Raw genomic sequence first — 14,757 nt, 5'->3', positions numbered from 1 at the left:
GTCGAATGATAAAATCCTTGAGGAGTTATAAAGCTGATAAAGGGATGAGTTTGACAATGATCAGGGTGGCAGGTCTGTAGTTCTGCTGCAGGAGGGTATGAAGTGAACAGTTAGAATGTGTAAAGAAGAGGCTCTGTGTGAAGTCAAGTCAAGGGAGTAAGGAGATGAGACGGAAAGCTACAGGGGAGGAGAAGGCACTGGGCAGACGGTGGCCTCCCCAGAAGCTGATAGGAGGCAGGTGCCTCCTGGTGAAGCAAAAAAACTTGTTATCAATTATCAAGACTTCACAAACACTACTAACTCCTAACAGATTTTCTTACAGGCAAGAGGTGCAGGGCTGTAGGTTCTGACTGAGATCACACCAGGATCGCGGGTTAGCGGACAGTAAGCTCAGCTCATCACAGAATCTCAAATATCGAATTTGCGCCTTAGGAACACCAGTCCATGGGCATCGCTGCCGAGGAGGTTCTGGAGAAGTGTGTAAAGTCACCTCCAGTGAAGGGAGGGGAAGTCATCTTAGCGAGGTCTAGGCTGGGGTGATGTCTCCACCACCAGTGGGCATATCGGGCAGGGTGGTGTCTGGGCTGCCGCCTGCTCAGGATGCCGTCACTCGGAGTCCGAGCACCAGGGTGATGCAGATGTGGCATCACCTGTGACCCACACGTTCTGGACTCAGACACTGTGAGTCAGCTCCAGCGGAGACCTGCAGGACTTCTTTCCGCCAACCAGGATGGCATCTGAGACCAGTCCAGAAGCTGCTACAACCCCAGAGGGTGGTTCACACTAATCTGACAACCTTCAGTGTCGCTGCCAATAAGTAAAGGTGGCACGAGATGAGCTAAATAGTCACACTCAATCCCACAAGAGAAACATTGCAGGACCCACTCCTCTCCACAACAAACACATAACATGAAGGTGCACAGGTCTGTCCATCCAGGATTTCAAACACGTAATAACATGAAGGTGCACGGGTCTGTCCATCCAGGATTTCAAACACGTAATAACATGAAGGTGCACGGGTCTGTCCATCCAGGATTTCAAACACGTAACATGAAGGTGCACAGGTCTGTCCGTCCAGGACTTATTGTTCACCTCGCTATAGATTACCTTATACCGTGGGGGTTCAACACCACAGAGACAGTCACCAAGCAGCTGCTGCCCCGATGGCCACAAAAAACCTAACCCAAGATTGCTGCAGCCAGAGGACACACATTCGTGTCACGGACACGGAGGCCTTGCTCTGCTGCTGGGTGTGTTTAAGGGCCTCATCCAGGAAGCGCCAGTGACAGTGCCAAGCGCCGTGGAACATCAGGACCAGCCATGTCCCTGGTCTGTTTTCATGGTACACAAAGGGGCAGCACACACAAGCGGCTCCTGCCCCAGAACTGCCGGATTGCAGCAGCTGCCAGGACTGCTCTGCGTGCTATGAAGAGGATCTGGAGGTCAACAGGGACACTCAGGGCTCTCACCCATCCGGCACTGTCTGAGGTACAGGAATTCCCTCCTCCCGACGTGGGCGGGGGTGGTTCTCCCTCCATAGCCATGAAACAGGGGCATCTCACGGCACTGACCTCGCCCCTCTCCACTCTGCCCCTCCTTGCCCCCTTTTGTTTTATCTGAAGGGATCAGATATGGGAGAGGAACAAGGGCATTTTCATAAAATGCAGACCTGTGTTATGCCCCCACCTTGGCCAGTGTGGGATCCTACAGGTGGGTCATGCTAACCAACCAGAGCCTACACTGCTCACACAGTATCACATCTGAGTCCTTAAGACTAACCAACCACAGCCTACGCTGCTCACGCAGGATCACATCTGGATCTTAAGACTAACAAACCAGGCCAGGCGTGGTGGCTCAAGCCTGTAATCCCAGCACTTTGGGAGGCCGAGACGGGCGAATCACGAGGTCAGGAGATCGAGACCATCCTGGCTAATACAGTGAAACCCCATCTCTACTAAAAAATACAAAAAAACTAGCTGGGTGAGGTGGCGGGCGCCTGTAGTCCCAGCTACTTGGGAGGCTGAGGCAGGAGAATGGCGTAAACCCGGGGGGCGGAGCTTGCAGTGAGCTGAGATCCGGCCACTGCACTCCAGCCTGGGCGACAGAGCGAGACTACGTCTCAAGAAAAAAAAAAAAAGACTAACAAACCAAAGCCTACGCCGCTCACGCAGGATCACATCTGAGTCCTCGACTAACCAACCACAGCCTACACTGCTCACACAGGATTACATCTGAGTCCTCAGGCCCACTCTTAGCCAGGCTGCGACTCGGACAGTATAGCAATCAGACTGGAGGATTTCTACAGGGAACAGTCCTCACTCCAAGAATGATCAGTGCAGCATTATACAGGTTCAAAATACGTCTACAGAACCCCCAAAAAGACGTGTCTCTGTTAGCCCACAAGGTTTTAGGACACGGGGAAGTGATTCCTATCTTCTGTACATTCATAACACCTCAAGTGTCAATCACCTCGTTTACTAAGGATTGAGGAACGATGTCATGTAAAGAACGACCTCCCAACAATTCTCACCCTCCTCAGGTTTTTCTCCACTGAGATCGCCAGGGATCATCAAAGTACTGGGCAGAGCAGCAACCATGCTGCTACGCATCACACGCCAGTAAGGTTCTCCCCGCTGGATACCTTCCATATTTAGCAAGACCTGAGAGCACACTGAGGCCTTCTCTGTGTCTACTGCTGCAGGGCTCCAGGTTGAGTTCCTGCCTGCCAGGTTGTGATGAGATGCTGATGGCCTGGCCACATTCCTCAAGTGATGGGCATTGGAGAGCGAGAGGCCTTTCATGTCTTCGACATGAATGAGTGTAGCTGACGGCTTCCCCGCCTTCTTTACATTAGTAAGGTTTCTCATCAGTGTGAATTTGAGCGTGATGGTTAAGGCATGAGGAATTTTTAAAAGATTTTCCACAGTCCTTACATACAAAAAGCTGCTCTTCAGTGTAAGTTTTTAAATGTTCTTTTAGTAGATAAAACCTACTGTATGCTTTCCCGCATTCCTTACATTTATAGGCTTTCTGCCCAGTGTGAATTCTTCCGTGTTTACGCAGGTGAGAGGAGGCACGGAAGGCTTTCCCACACTCGCTACATATATAAGGTTTCTCTCCTGTGTGAGTCCTTCTGTGTTCGATAAGGTGTGAGGAGGAAGCAAAGGCTTTCCCACACTCCGTACATATGTAGGGTTTCTCTCCAGTGTGGGTTCTTATGTGCACAATAAGGTGTGAGGACGTGGTGAAGGCCTTTCCGCATACTCTACATTCATAAGGCTTCTCTCCAGTGTGAGTTCGTATGTGCTCAGTGAGGCTCGAAGAAACAGTGAACGTTTTCCCACAGTCCTTACATTCATAAGGTTTTATTCCAGTGTGAATCTGAATGTGCTTATTCAGGCATGAGGAATTTCTGAAGGATTTCCCGCATACCATACATATAAAAGGCTTCTCCTCTGTGTGGGTTTTCACATGTTCATTTAGTAGATAAACCCTATTGTAGGCTTTCCCGCAGTCCTTACATTCATAGGGCTTCTCCCCGGTGTGCGTCCGCGTGTGTTTGGTGAGGCCTGAGCGCCCCGTGAAGGATTTGCCACATTGCTTACATTCGTAGGGTTTCTCTCCAGTATGGATTCTCGCATGTTCAGTCAGGCTTGAAGAAACAGTGAAGGATTTCCCACAGTCTTTACATTCATAGGGTTTCTCTCCAGTGTGAGTCCTCACGTGCTCGGTAAGGCCTGAGGACGTACAGAAGGCTTTCCCACAGTCCTTACACGTGTATGGCTTCTCGCCCGTGTGTGTTCGTATGTGTCGAGTAAGGCCACAGCGCACGGTGAAGGCCTTCCCACAGTAGCTACATGTATAGGGTTTTATTCCAGTGTGAATTCGAACATGATTATTAAGGCAAGAGGAATTTCTAAAATATTTTCCGCAAACCACACATGCAAAGGGCTTCTCCCTCATGCGAGTTTTCACATGTTCATTCAGTAGATAAAACCCACTGCAGGCTTTCCCACAGTCCTTCCATTCATAGAGCTTCTTTCCAGGGCGTGTGTGGACGTGTTTAGAAAGACCTGAGCACTCAGTGAAGGCTTTTCCACATTCGGTACATTCACAGGGCTTCTCTGCAGCATCAATTCTTACAAGTGGAGTTAGGCTGGAAGCAACAGGGGAGGCTTTTCCACATTCTTCCAATTCACAGGGCTTCTCCCCAGTGTGGACTCGCATGTGACTAGTAAGGTAGGCAGTGTGTCTAAAGGCCTTCCCACATTCCCTACATAGGTGGGGGTTCCTGACAGCATGCATTTCGACAGGCGTGGCACAGCCTGGGGAGTGAGTGAGGGCCTTCCCACACTGCTTCCATTTCCAGGTTCCTTCTCCACCGTGAGTTCCCACACGTGCCCGAGGGTGAGGCTGACTAGGGGCTGCTTCCCCACAGTCACTGCAGTCATGAGGTTTGTCCCGAGTGCATGTTTGCTGGTAAACAACATCTGGAGTAGGGCTAAAGGCTTTTCCACACTGATCCAACACAGAAAACTGCTCTCCAATTTTGAACAAAGTTTTCTGGCATGGAATAAAAAAGTCTTTTTCGTAATGATTAGACACACAACTGTCTCCTGTATTTTGAGTTCTCACGTGTGTGCTGAGGCCTGAGTGTTCACTGAGAGCTTCTCCACACTGCGTGCGGTCACAGAGCTGCCCTCCATTGTGGCTTCTTGCCTGCTGGTGGAGAATGAGTGGCGGTCAGGGGATTGCTGAGGCTTATTCATAGATCTCACCCAGCTGAAGACAGAGTATGACGAGGACAATTACGATTTTTGCCATTTTCATAACACGCACGCAGCTCCTGCCCTGTAGATGTCTTTCAAGTCAAATGAGGAGCGCAACTGCAAGAATCCTGTGCCATCAGGACGGGCGCGGTAGCTCATGCCTACAATCCCAGCACTTTGGGAGGCTGAGGCGGGTGGATCACCTCAGGTCAGGAGTTCAAGACCAGCCTGACCAACGTGGAGAAACCCTGTCTCTATTAAAAATACAAAACTAACCGGGCGTGGTAGCACATGCCTGTAATCCCAGCTACTCAGGAGGCTTAGGCAGGAGAATGGCTTGAACCAGGGAGGCAGAGGTTGCAGTGAGCTGAGATCGCGCCACTGCACTCCAGCCTGGGCAACAAGAGCAAAACTCCATCTCAAAAAAGAAAGAATCGGCCGGGAGCAGTGGCTCACGCCTGTAATCCCAGCACTTTGGGAGGCTGAGGTGGGAGGATCACGAGGTCAAGAGATCGAGACCATCCTGGCCAAAATGGTCAAACCCTGTCTCTACTAAAAATACAAAAATTAGCTGGGCGTGGTGGCTCACACCTCTAGTTCCGTTCCAGCTACTCGGGAGGCTGAGGCAGAAGAATCGCTTGAACCGGGGAGGTGGAGCTTGCAGTGAGCCGAGATCATGCCATTGCACTCCAGCCTGGCGACGGAGTGAGACTTCATCTCAAAAAAAAAATAAAAAAAAATAAAATAAAAGGAATCCTGTGCCATCTGCTCTAACTTTGAAAAGTCTGTGCTCACGAAACAGCTCTGCAATCTCAATACCTCGTCATGTGTGCTGACGTGTGTCTGAAGCACCAAGTTTCAAGACAGGATGAGGTCCCCCCAAATTCCACACCTTCAGAGTGTTCTCTACAGACAACCCCCACCTGAGTGAATCCTGCTTCTCTACATTCTCTCAATTTTGCTTATTTTCTATAGTGGAATTGCCATATCTTTCATGAGTGTGATAAATATCTCTCTTGTTAATTTTACCGTTTGTGTCTCATTTGATGTTCTGAACCAAGATCTATCCTGCCGAAGTGCTGGCCCTTTAGTTTTAAGTCGCCATTCTGAAAAGAAAAAAAAAAAAAGACCTAAAAACGATCAAACTCATTGTTATTTGTTTTCATATAAGACATGGCAAAAAAAATAAAGCAAAGATAGATTGGAGGAGTTTGGCTATGTGTAAAATTTGGAATCATAAGAACTGGGAGTCATAATTTAGAAGATTTAAAAATACATTTGGTCTGTAAAAAACAAATGTGATGGTGAACAGAAACAGTATTATCAATGAAAGAAAGCAGGAAAGATCTGGACAAAGAGCATACATTAAAAACACAAACTCGGCTGGGCGTGGTGGCTCATGCCTGTAATCCCAACACTTTGGGAGGCCAAGGTGGGTGGATCACGAGGTCAGGAGTTCGAGACCAGCCTGACCAACATGGTGAAACCTCATCACTACCAAAAATACAAAAATTAGGCCGGGTGCGGTGGCTCAAGCCTGTAATCCCAGAACTTTGGGAGGCCGAAATGGGTGGATCACGAGGTCAGGAGATCGAGACCATCCTGGCTAACACGGTGAAACCCCGTCTCTACTAAAAAATACAAAAAACTAGCCAGGCAAGGTGGCGGGCGCCTGTAGTCCCAGCTACTCGGGAGGCTGAGGCAGGAGAATGGCGTGAATCCGGGAGGCGGAGCTTACAGTGACCTGAGATCTGGCCACTGCACTCCAGCCTGGGCGACAGAGCGAGACTCCGTCTCAAAAAAAAAACAACGAAAAACAAAACAAACAAGCAAAAAAATTAGCCGGGTGTGGTGGCATACGCCTGTAATCCCAGCTACTCGGGAGGTGAGGCAGAAGAATTGTGTGAACCCAGGAGGCAGAGTTTGCAGTGAGCCGAAATTGTGCCACTACACTCCAGCCTGGGCAACAGAGCAAGACTCCATCTCAAACAAAAGAAAACAAAACAAAACACCACGATCTCAAAGAACAAAAGAGCAGGGTTTTCTTTTTTTTTTTTTTTTTTTGTGAGACAGAGAGAGTCTTGCTCTCTCTCCCCAGAACTTTTCAGTCCAATGGCCTCATGTTCTGTGCCAGAATGCATCTTAAAACGTATGCTCACAATCCTCCCACAGCCACCAAACTCGGCACTCCGGATCCTCCCGCAGCTCCTAAACTTGACATCGACCAGGGGTGCTCTTCACACTCACTCACCTTGGAGAACTCGTCTCTGCCCTGCCCTCAACTCCTCTTCCTCTTCCAGCCAACAGATCACACTGGGTTTGAACAGGTCCCGTCCTGTACACAGGGAAAGAGACACCAGTGGAAGAGGCTCAGGCAGCGGATGGCAAACCTACCCATGAAACAGGAACTACATTTCCTTGGTTTTTGTTTTTGTTTTTTTTTTTTTGAGATGGAGTCTCGCTCTGTCCCCCAGGCTGGAGTGCAGTGGCACAATCTCAGCTCACAGAAAGCTCCGCCTCCTGGGTTCAAGCAATTCTCCTGCCTCAGCCTCCCGAGTAGCTGGGACTACAGGCGCCCGCCACCACACCCGGCTAATTTTTTGTAGTTTTAGTAGAGAAGATGGGGATTCACCGTGTTAGTCAGGATGGTCTCAATCTCCTGACCTCGTGATCCTCCCACCCTGGCCTGCCAGAGTGCTGGGATCACAGCCCTGAGCCACTGTGACCAGCCTCCCAGAGTGCTGGGATTACAGGCATAAGCCACTGCACCCAGCCTCCCAGAGTGCTGGGATCACAGCCCTGAGCCACTGCGTCCAGCCTCCCAAAGTGCTGGGATTACAGGCATGAGCCATTGCACCTGGCCAGGAACTACATTATTTTATTTTATTTTTTTGAGATGGAGTCTCGCTCTGTCACCCAGGCTGGAGTGCAGTGGCATGTCAGGAACTACATTTCTAAAGAATGCAGTGAAATTGTTTCGAAGGAGCTCAAAGTGCAAGTACTCCATCTTTCTGTGCCCCAAAGAAACTGGTTTATCTCTGATCCCTGAAGCCCACATTCAGGCTTAAACATACACGTAAAAACCACTAAGACTTCTATTCAAACAGGAAATAACAGAAGTGCAAAAAGAGTTCTTCATTCGCTTGGGAAACTACTACCCAGTGGTTCTCAGCGTTAGAGTGAGTCAGCTTCACAGGGAGGGCTTGTTAAAGCAGAGATGACAGGGCCCCCCCACCCCCCAACAGACATTCTGATCCAACGTGTCACAGGTGCGGCCTGAGAATGCACATTTCTAGATGCGTGATGGTGATGCTACTGACCCCAGGACCACATTCTGGAAACGACCACACTAGCATCAAGCCCATTATATATGTTACTTCCCACGGTACTTGGCTTTGCCGTCAATAATCCTGGAACACAGTAAAGACATATCATGTATCAGCTCCACAGAAGCTGCAAAGAACGGTGGCAGCCTCACCTACTGAGGCCAGGTTCTCGTAGTTTTCCAGCATCACATCTCTGTAGAGGTCTCTCTGAGATGGGTCCAGTAAAGTCCATTCCTCCTGGGTGAAGTCCACAGCCACGTCGTCAAAGGTCACTGAGTCCTAAATCATCACACATGATGGTTGAAGCCACTCAACGTGTCCTTCAGTGTTCACTGGAGAATGAGGAAACGGGGCCCTACGCCTACATGGGACTGTGAGGTCTCCTACTGTCTACCCCATGGCCCAGCGGTCCTGGGAACCCTTCTCTGCCCACACACACACACTGTCGGTCTCCTCTAGTCATACGGCCGGAACGGCACCTCCAATATGTGAACTTCTCTCACCCACTCACTGGACGCTCCTCTCGCCTTACGTCCCTCTCCTGAGCACATGACAAACAAGTGATAACTCGTGATGTGGAAATAAGTTCCCAGAGAGGACACTCTCCCCTTCCTTACTATGTGTCAGAGCACTCAGCAAAATAAGAAGCATGCATTTGGCACAAGGGTCAAAATAATGAGTAACGCTGAGGCTAGGCACAGTGGCACAAGCCTGTAATCCCAGCACTTTGGGAGGCCAAGGCGGGTGGATCACCTGAGATCAGGAGTTCAAGACCAGCCTGGCCAACATGGCAAAACTCCATCTCTACTAAAAATACAAAAATTAGCCGGGCGAGGTGGCAGGCACTTGCAATCCCAGCTACTCGGGAGGCTGAGGCAGGAGAACTGTTTGAACCTGGGAGGCGGAGGTTGCAGTGAGCAAAAAAAAAAAAAAAAAAAAAAGTAACACTGAAATACGGGAGGATTTTCACAGTCACACCTGACCAGCCAGGCTCTTCTCCCTGGGGGCTCAACTAGGAACTCGGTCCTTGAGTGAGGCTGTGGAGATAAATCTGCTCAGACAGAAACCTATCTGCTGAATACCAGTATGTTATTTTTAGAAAAATACAGTTTGGGCATACCTGATAACAATGTATCAGCCAGCCAGCCACCATCCCTGCTGCCTGTGTCTGTTCTTCATGAAGGCAGATTGAGTCCCTAGAAACATGACCTCCTAAAAAACAAAGAAGGCAAGAAGGCATGAGAACCCAGAGCTGACCCTAATGCCATGCTCACAGACCTGGAAGTCATTCCATCCTAGCGAGAAATTCCCGTGTACTGCTGCACACTCAGGAAAACACACACACACACACACAGATATACAGTGCCTCAGGAAAAAACACACACAGCCATACAATGCCTCAGGAAAACACACACACACACACACACACACACACAGATATACAATGCCTCAGGAAAACACACACACAGCCATACAATGCCTCAGGAAAACACACACACAGACACACAGCCACACGATGCCTCAGGAAAACACACACACACACACACAGCCATACAATGCTTCAGGAAAACACACACACACAGCCATACAATGCCTCAAGAAAACACACACACACAGCCATACAGTGCCAGGGTAGTCTGTCTCACCTGACGACACAAAAGGTTTGTGAGCTATGCTGCCCACCAGGAAATGGTAACAGGCTCCTATTGCAGATGCGGAACTGTAAGTCCTGAGAAACGTGACTCTTCATTTGCCCTTGGTGAGAAAACTCATGGGGTTTACGAATCATCCCTCCCCAAAGCACACACACTGGGGCTGACTTACAGGCCAGCGTTCTCTGGCTGATTCCAGCAGCTCCAATAGGAACCCAGAGCTTGACTACTCAGGCCCTGTCCATGGGACTCACACTGTGTATCAGGACCTGCAGCAGAGGCTCGAGGAGCCCCACCAGGACTTACCATGGGCTAGGTCAGGGGCTGCCATCCTGGGAGGCTGACGGAAGCGTCTGAATGCTCCTTTCCTGAAGCCAAGGCCACTGCAGGGCAGCCTGTGAATCTATGTGGATGGTGCAGTCTCTATCCCTCCTGACACAGGGATGGCTGGATCCCTATTTCCTAGCAACCGTAACGAAGAAGCATTACTTCCCAGTTATCAAACCTCATGCATTAGCTTGTTTCTGCAGATGATACATGTGAAAGCCACTATACCCAGTTTACTCTGTTGAGGATTAGTAACATCCACGTCACCTACTGAAGAGCAGTATATGGGTCAGAAGACAGCAGAAGTCTTATTTAATTATCAGAACAGCCATTCACAGATTTCACCCGTGTTTATATGTAAAACAGCCTGGATTCAGATAACACGAACTGGTCCCACATCATCCACTCAGGAAGTGGTAAACCACGACAGTTAGCTGGTACAGGTTCAACCACCTCGTCAGTTTTTATGGTTTTTTTTTTTGAGACGGAGTCTCACTGTCACTCAAGCTGGAGTGCAATGGTGCGATCTCGGCTCACTGCAACCTCTACCTCCCGGGTTCAAGCAGTTCTCCTGCCTCGGCCTCCCAAGTAGCTAGGACTACAGACACGTGCCACCATGCCTGGCTAAGTTTTTGTATTTTTAGTAGAGGTGGGGTTTTACCATGTCAGCCAGGATGGTCTTGATCTCCTGACCTCGTGATCCGCCCACCTTGGCCTCCCAAAGTGCTGGGATTACAGGCATGAGCCACCGCACCCCACCCTGGTCTCGTCAGTTTCTACTCCTGAGTCTGTGGTCAGTCCCCAGCAGGACAAAGGTAGATCTAGAGCTGTACTTTCTTATTCTACTGATGAGGTGACTGAAACAGTAAAGTTTCACATGTCAGAAAAACATGTCCATTCTCCTTGTATAAACTGTACTTACTACTAGGTGTCTGAAACTGGGGGGTAGAGGGGGTGTGCAGAGTCTCTGGGCTAAAAGACCCACAAATGTGTTGAGTTCGGTGTCACCTGCACAGGTTCTTTTCCCTGCTTCAAAAACGGATGCAATATTCAGTTCTCTGCCTTAACATCATCCCCAGAGGACCTGACCCTCAGACTGCACTCATACACTATGCTGACATTAGGCTGGTTGGACACAGTGAACAGGAAATAAACACATTTTAGATACCTTCATATGAAATACACACTATAGAGGGCTTGTGATTCAGGGGCCATAGTTTCTGTCAGTTCAGTAGCGTGGATTACATAAAGACATCCCCTCCAATATGCACCTCCAAGTTACTGCACATCATTTAACACCTATAACCAAAAAAGAGGTACAACACTCTGCAGATCTTTTAACTTTAGGAACAACATATATAACAGCTTTAATGCTCTACACAATTGCCTATAAGACTGCCAGTGCCAAGTGTGGATCCTTGCACATTCAGGGTGCAGGACAAGCTTCTTAAGCACCTGGTGGAAATGACCCAGCAGACCCAATGCCACGGTGTCCATGATAAACAGGATGCCGTTGGATGCCTCTGGCAAGCACTGATAAGACTCAGAGCCCTCTGTGATTTTAGAGTAAATCTACACCCTCTCAACAGTCATCTATGCAGCTGACCGTTGACCTTTCGAGAAATAGGCTGGGGCTTGGAATCAGCACAGAGTAGAGAGGGAACAGCTAACATGGGACATGAGGTGACTAAAGCTGAACTCAGCCATCTGAGACCTCGTGGAGCCAAAGGCATAAGGTGCTAGAGAAACGACAGGAGTTGTTTTAGGTGAAAAGACATAAACGATGGGAACGTATAAACCTTGAATGGCGGCCGGGCGCGGTGGCTCAAGCCTGTAATCCCAGCACTTTGGGAGGCCGAGACGGGCGGATCACGAGGTCAGGAGATCGAGACCATCCTGGCTAACATGGTGAAACATGAAAAAATACAAAAAAGTAGCCGGGTGAGGTGGCGGACGCCTGTAGCCCCAGCTACCAGGGAGGTTGAGGCAGGAGAATGGCGTAAACCCAGGAGGCGGAGCTTGCAGTGAGCCGAGATCCGGTCACTGCACTTCAGCCTGGGACAGAGCAAGACTCCGTCTCAAAAAAAAAAAAAAAAAAAAAAAAAGCCTTGAATGACTCTTAGTCCCCAAAATACCCAACAGTGCAGTGCTGGAACAATGCTGACAATTCTAGATGTCACACAAAGCAGACAGTGGATGGCCTTATTGTCACTATTATTATTTTATTTTTTGAGACGGAGTTTCACTCTTGTTGCCCAGGCTGGAGTACAATGGCATGATCTCGGCTCACCACAACCTCTGCCACCCAGGTTCAAGCGATTCTCCTGTCTCAGGCTCCGGACTAGCTGGGATTACAGGCATGCACCACCACGCCGGGCTAATTTTGTACTTTTAGTAGAGACGGGGTTTCTCCATGTTAGTCAGCCTGGTCTTGAACTCCCGACCACAGATGATCCACCCCCCTCGGCCTCCCAGAGTACTGGGATTACAAGCGTGAGACACTGCGCCCGGCCGACCTTATTATTTTTAATTATTATTGTTTTTTTTTGGAGACGGAGTCTCGCTCTGTCGCCCAGGCTGGAGTGCAGTGGCGCGATCTCAGCTCACTGCAAGCTCCGCCTCCCGGGTTCCCGCCATTCTCCTGCCTCAGCCTCCGAGTAGCTGGGACTACAGGCGCCCGCCACCTCGCCCGGCTAATTTTTTGTATTTTTAGTAGAGACGGGGTTTCACCGTGTTAGCCAGGATGGTCTCGATCTCCTGACCTCGTGATCCGCCCCCCTCGACCTCCCAAAGTGCTGGGATTACAGGCGTGAGCCACCGCGCCCGGCCTATTTTTAACTTTCTTAGGTGAAATACTAGTATTGTGGTTTCAGTAGGACAATGTCCTTATCTTTGAGACGCTTTACCAAGTATTTAAAGGTTAAGTATCATGTGTGTAGTTTATTTTCTTTTTCTTTTTTTTTTTTTTTTGAGACGGAGTCTGGCTCTGTCGCCCGGGCTGGAGTGCAGTGGCCGGATCTCAGCTCACTGCAAGCTCCGCCTCCCGGGTTCCCGCCATTCTCCTGCCTCAGCCTCCCGAGTAGCTGGGACTACAGGCGCCCGCCTCGTCGCCCGGCTAGTTTTTTGTATTTTTTAGTAGAGACGGGGTTTCACCGTATTAGCCAGGATGGTCTCGATCTCCTGACCTCGTGATCCGCCCGTCTCGGCCTCCCAAAGTGCTGGGATTACAGGCTTGAGCCACCGCGCCCGGCCGTGTGTAGTTTATTTTCAACTTACTGATACTCAAATAATAGTTCACCATAAGGTTTATTTATTGGGGGAGAGAGAAAACATGGCCCAGTGCTAAAATGCAGTAAAACGACTGCGGTGGATATTCCTTGTAGTGGATGTTCACATTTTTATTGGATTCAGATTTTTTTAAAGCAAAACGTGAGAAAAAACAGTCGAAACACGCTGTTCACCGCGGATTCGATTACTCCAGGCCGGGCGGGATAACGGCCACATCCCTCCTCCCCGGGGGCCGGGCCTGGAAGTCCCGGCGGCGAGGGGCGCACGCTCCCGCTGGTCCCCACAGGGTAACCTTCACCGGGAGCTGCACGCCCCGGGCGCTCAGGGGTCTACCTTATGCTTCGGTCCCAACGCAATGTGCCAGAAACACAAAAAACGTCAAGGCCGAAGCCAGATTCTCACAGAAACACGCCCTGATCAAAGTGAAGGAAGCAGAAGGCCCCTCTCTCACCAGCTCCGCGGACTGGAGGCGCGGCCCGGGTCCACCGCGAGCGGCGGCGACTTTTCCTTCTAGAAGCGGTGCCGGGGGCGCGGGGCGGGCGGGCGACCGCTCCCGGGCCAGGTCCCCCGCGGACGGCCCCAGGACACGTGCTCAACTCTGCGGCGCCGGGAGGGTCTGCAGCAAGAACTGGCGCAGCCGGCGAACAGGAGGCGGCGGAGCCGGCGCCGGAAGAGGTGCCGGCGCGTCTCTGGCGTCACTTCCGCCTCCAGCGCCCGGGCCGAACCGTTGGCCTATGGCGTGGAGAGGATGTAGTTTATTCCGCGAGAGTGTGGAAGGGCCCCGTGGCGCCCTCCGGCACCGGGCTGGAGGCAGACATAGTCCCGGAGGACCAGGCGGACGTAAGGATCAGGTCTCTGGACGCGACGGTGGGGCCGGAACAGACCAGGAGGGCGAGGTTGGGCGGGTACAGCCAGGAAGTGCTCGTCGCGAGCGCGGCCGGGATTCGGCCACAGCGAGAAGCCCTCGGGTGCCTAGAGTGCTCGGTCTCCTCTTTTTATCTGTCTGAACATCATGCCGAACTCTTTTTTTTTTGAGACAGAGTCTCGCTCTGTCGCCCGGGCTGGAGTGCAGTGGCCGGATCTCAGCTCACTGCAAGCTCCGCCTCCCGGGTTTATGCCATTCTCCTGCCTCAGCCTCCGAGTAGCTGGGACTACAGGCGCCCGCCACCGCGCCCGGCTAGTTTTTTGTATTTTTAGTAGAGACGGGGTTTCACCGTGTTCGCCAGGATGGTCTTGATCTCCTGACCTCGTGATCCGCCCGTCTCGGCCTCCCAAAGTGCTGGGATTACAGGCTTGAGCCACCGCGCCCGGCCTCATGCCGAACTGTTAACAGTTGATTCCATTGCATTTTCAATGTAGTATTTTTTTTTTTTCTGTAAATGTTCATCATATTTT

At 50.5% G+C, this 14,757-nt stretch overlaps 1 protein-coding gene across 1 annotated transcript; it reads right to left on the bottom strand.

Moving 5' to 3' along the window:
• Positions 1-3,357: 3,357 nt before the first annotated feature.
• On the bottom strand, positions 3,358-14,014 carry ZNF778 (zinc finger protein 778). Its single transcript, XM_010364029.2, is given in 8 exon segments — positions 3,358-3,866; positions 3,868-4,719; positions 5,799-5,875; positions 7,021-7,104; positions 8,248-8,374; positions 9,216-9,307; positions 10,054-10,209; positions 13,814-14,014. Coding segments are annotated over 7 exon segments (1,404 nt in total). The 5' UTR covers positions 10,079-10,209; positions 13,814-14,014; the 3' UTR covers positions 3,358-3,719.
• Between the last annotated feature and the right edge of the window lie 743 nt (positions 14,015-14,757).

This window comes from Rhinopithecus roxellana, chromosome 20, assembly GCF_007565055.1.
Source record: "Rhinopithecus roxellana isolate Shanxi Qingling chromosome 20, ASM756505v1, whole genome shotgun sequence".
NCBI classification, from domain to species: Eukaryota; Metazoa; Chordata; class Mammalia; order Primates; family Cercopithecidae; genus Rhinopithecus; species Rhinopithecus roxellana.
This window is presented reverse-complemented; position numbering and strand designations above follow the sequence as displayed.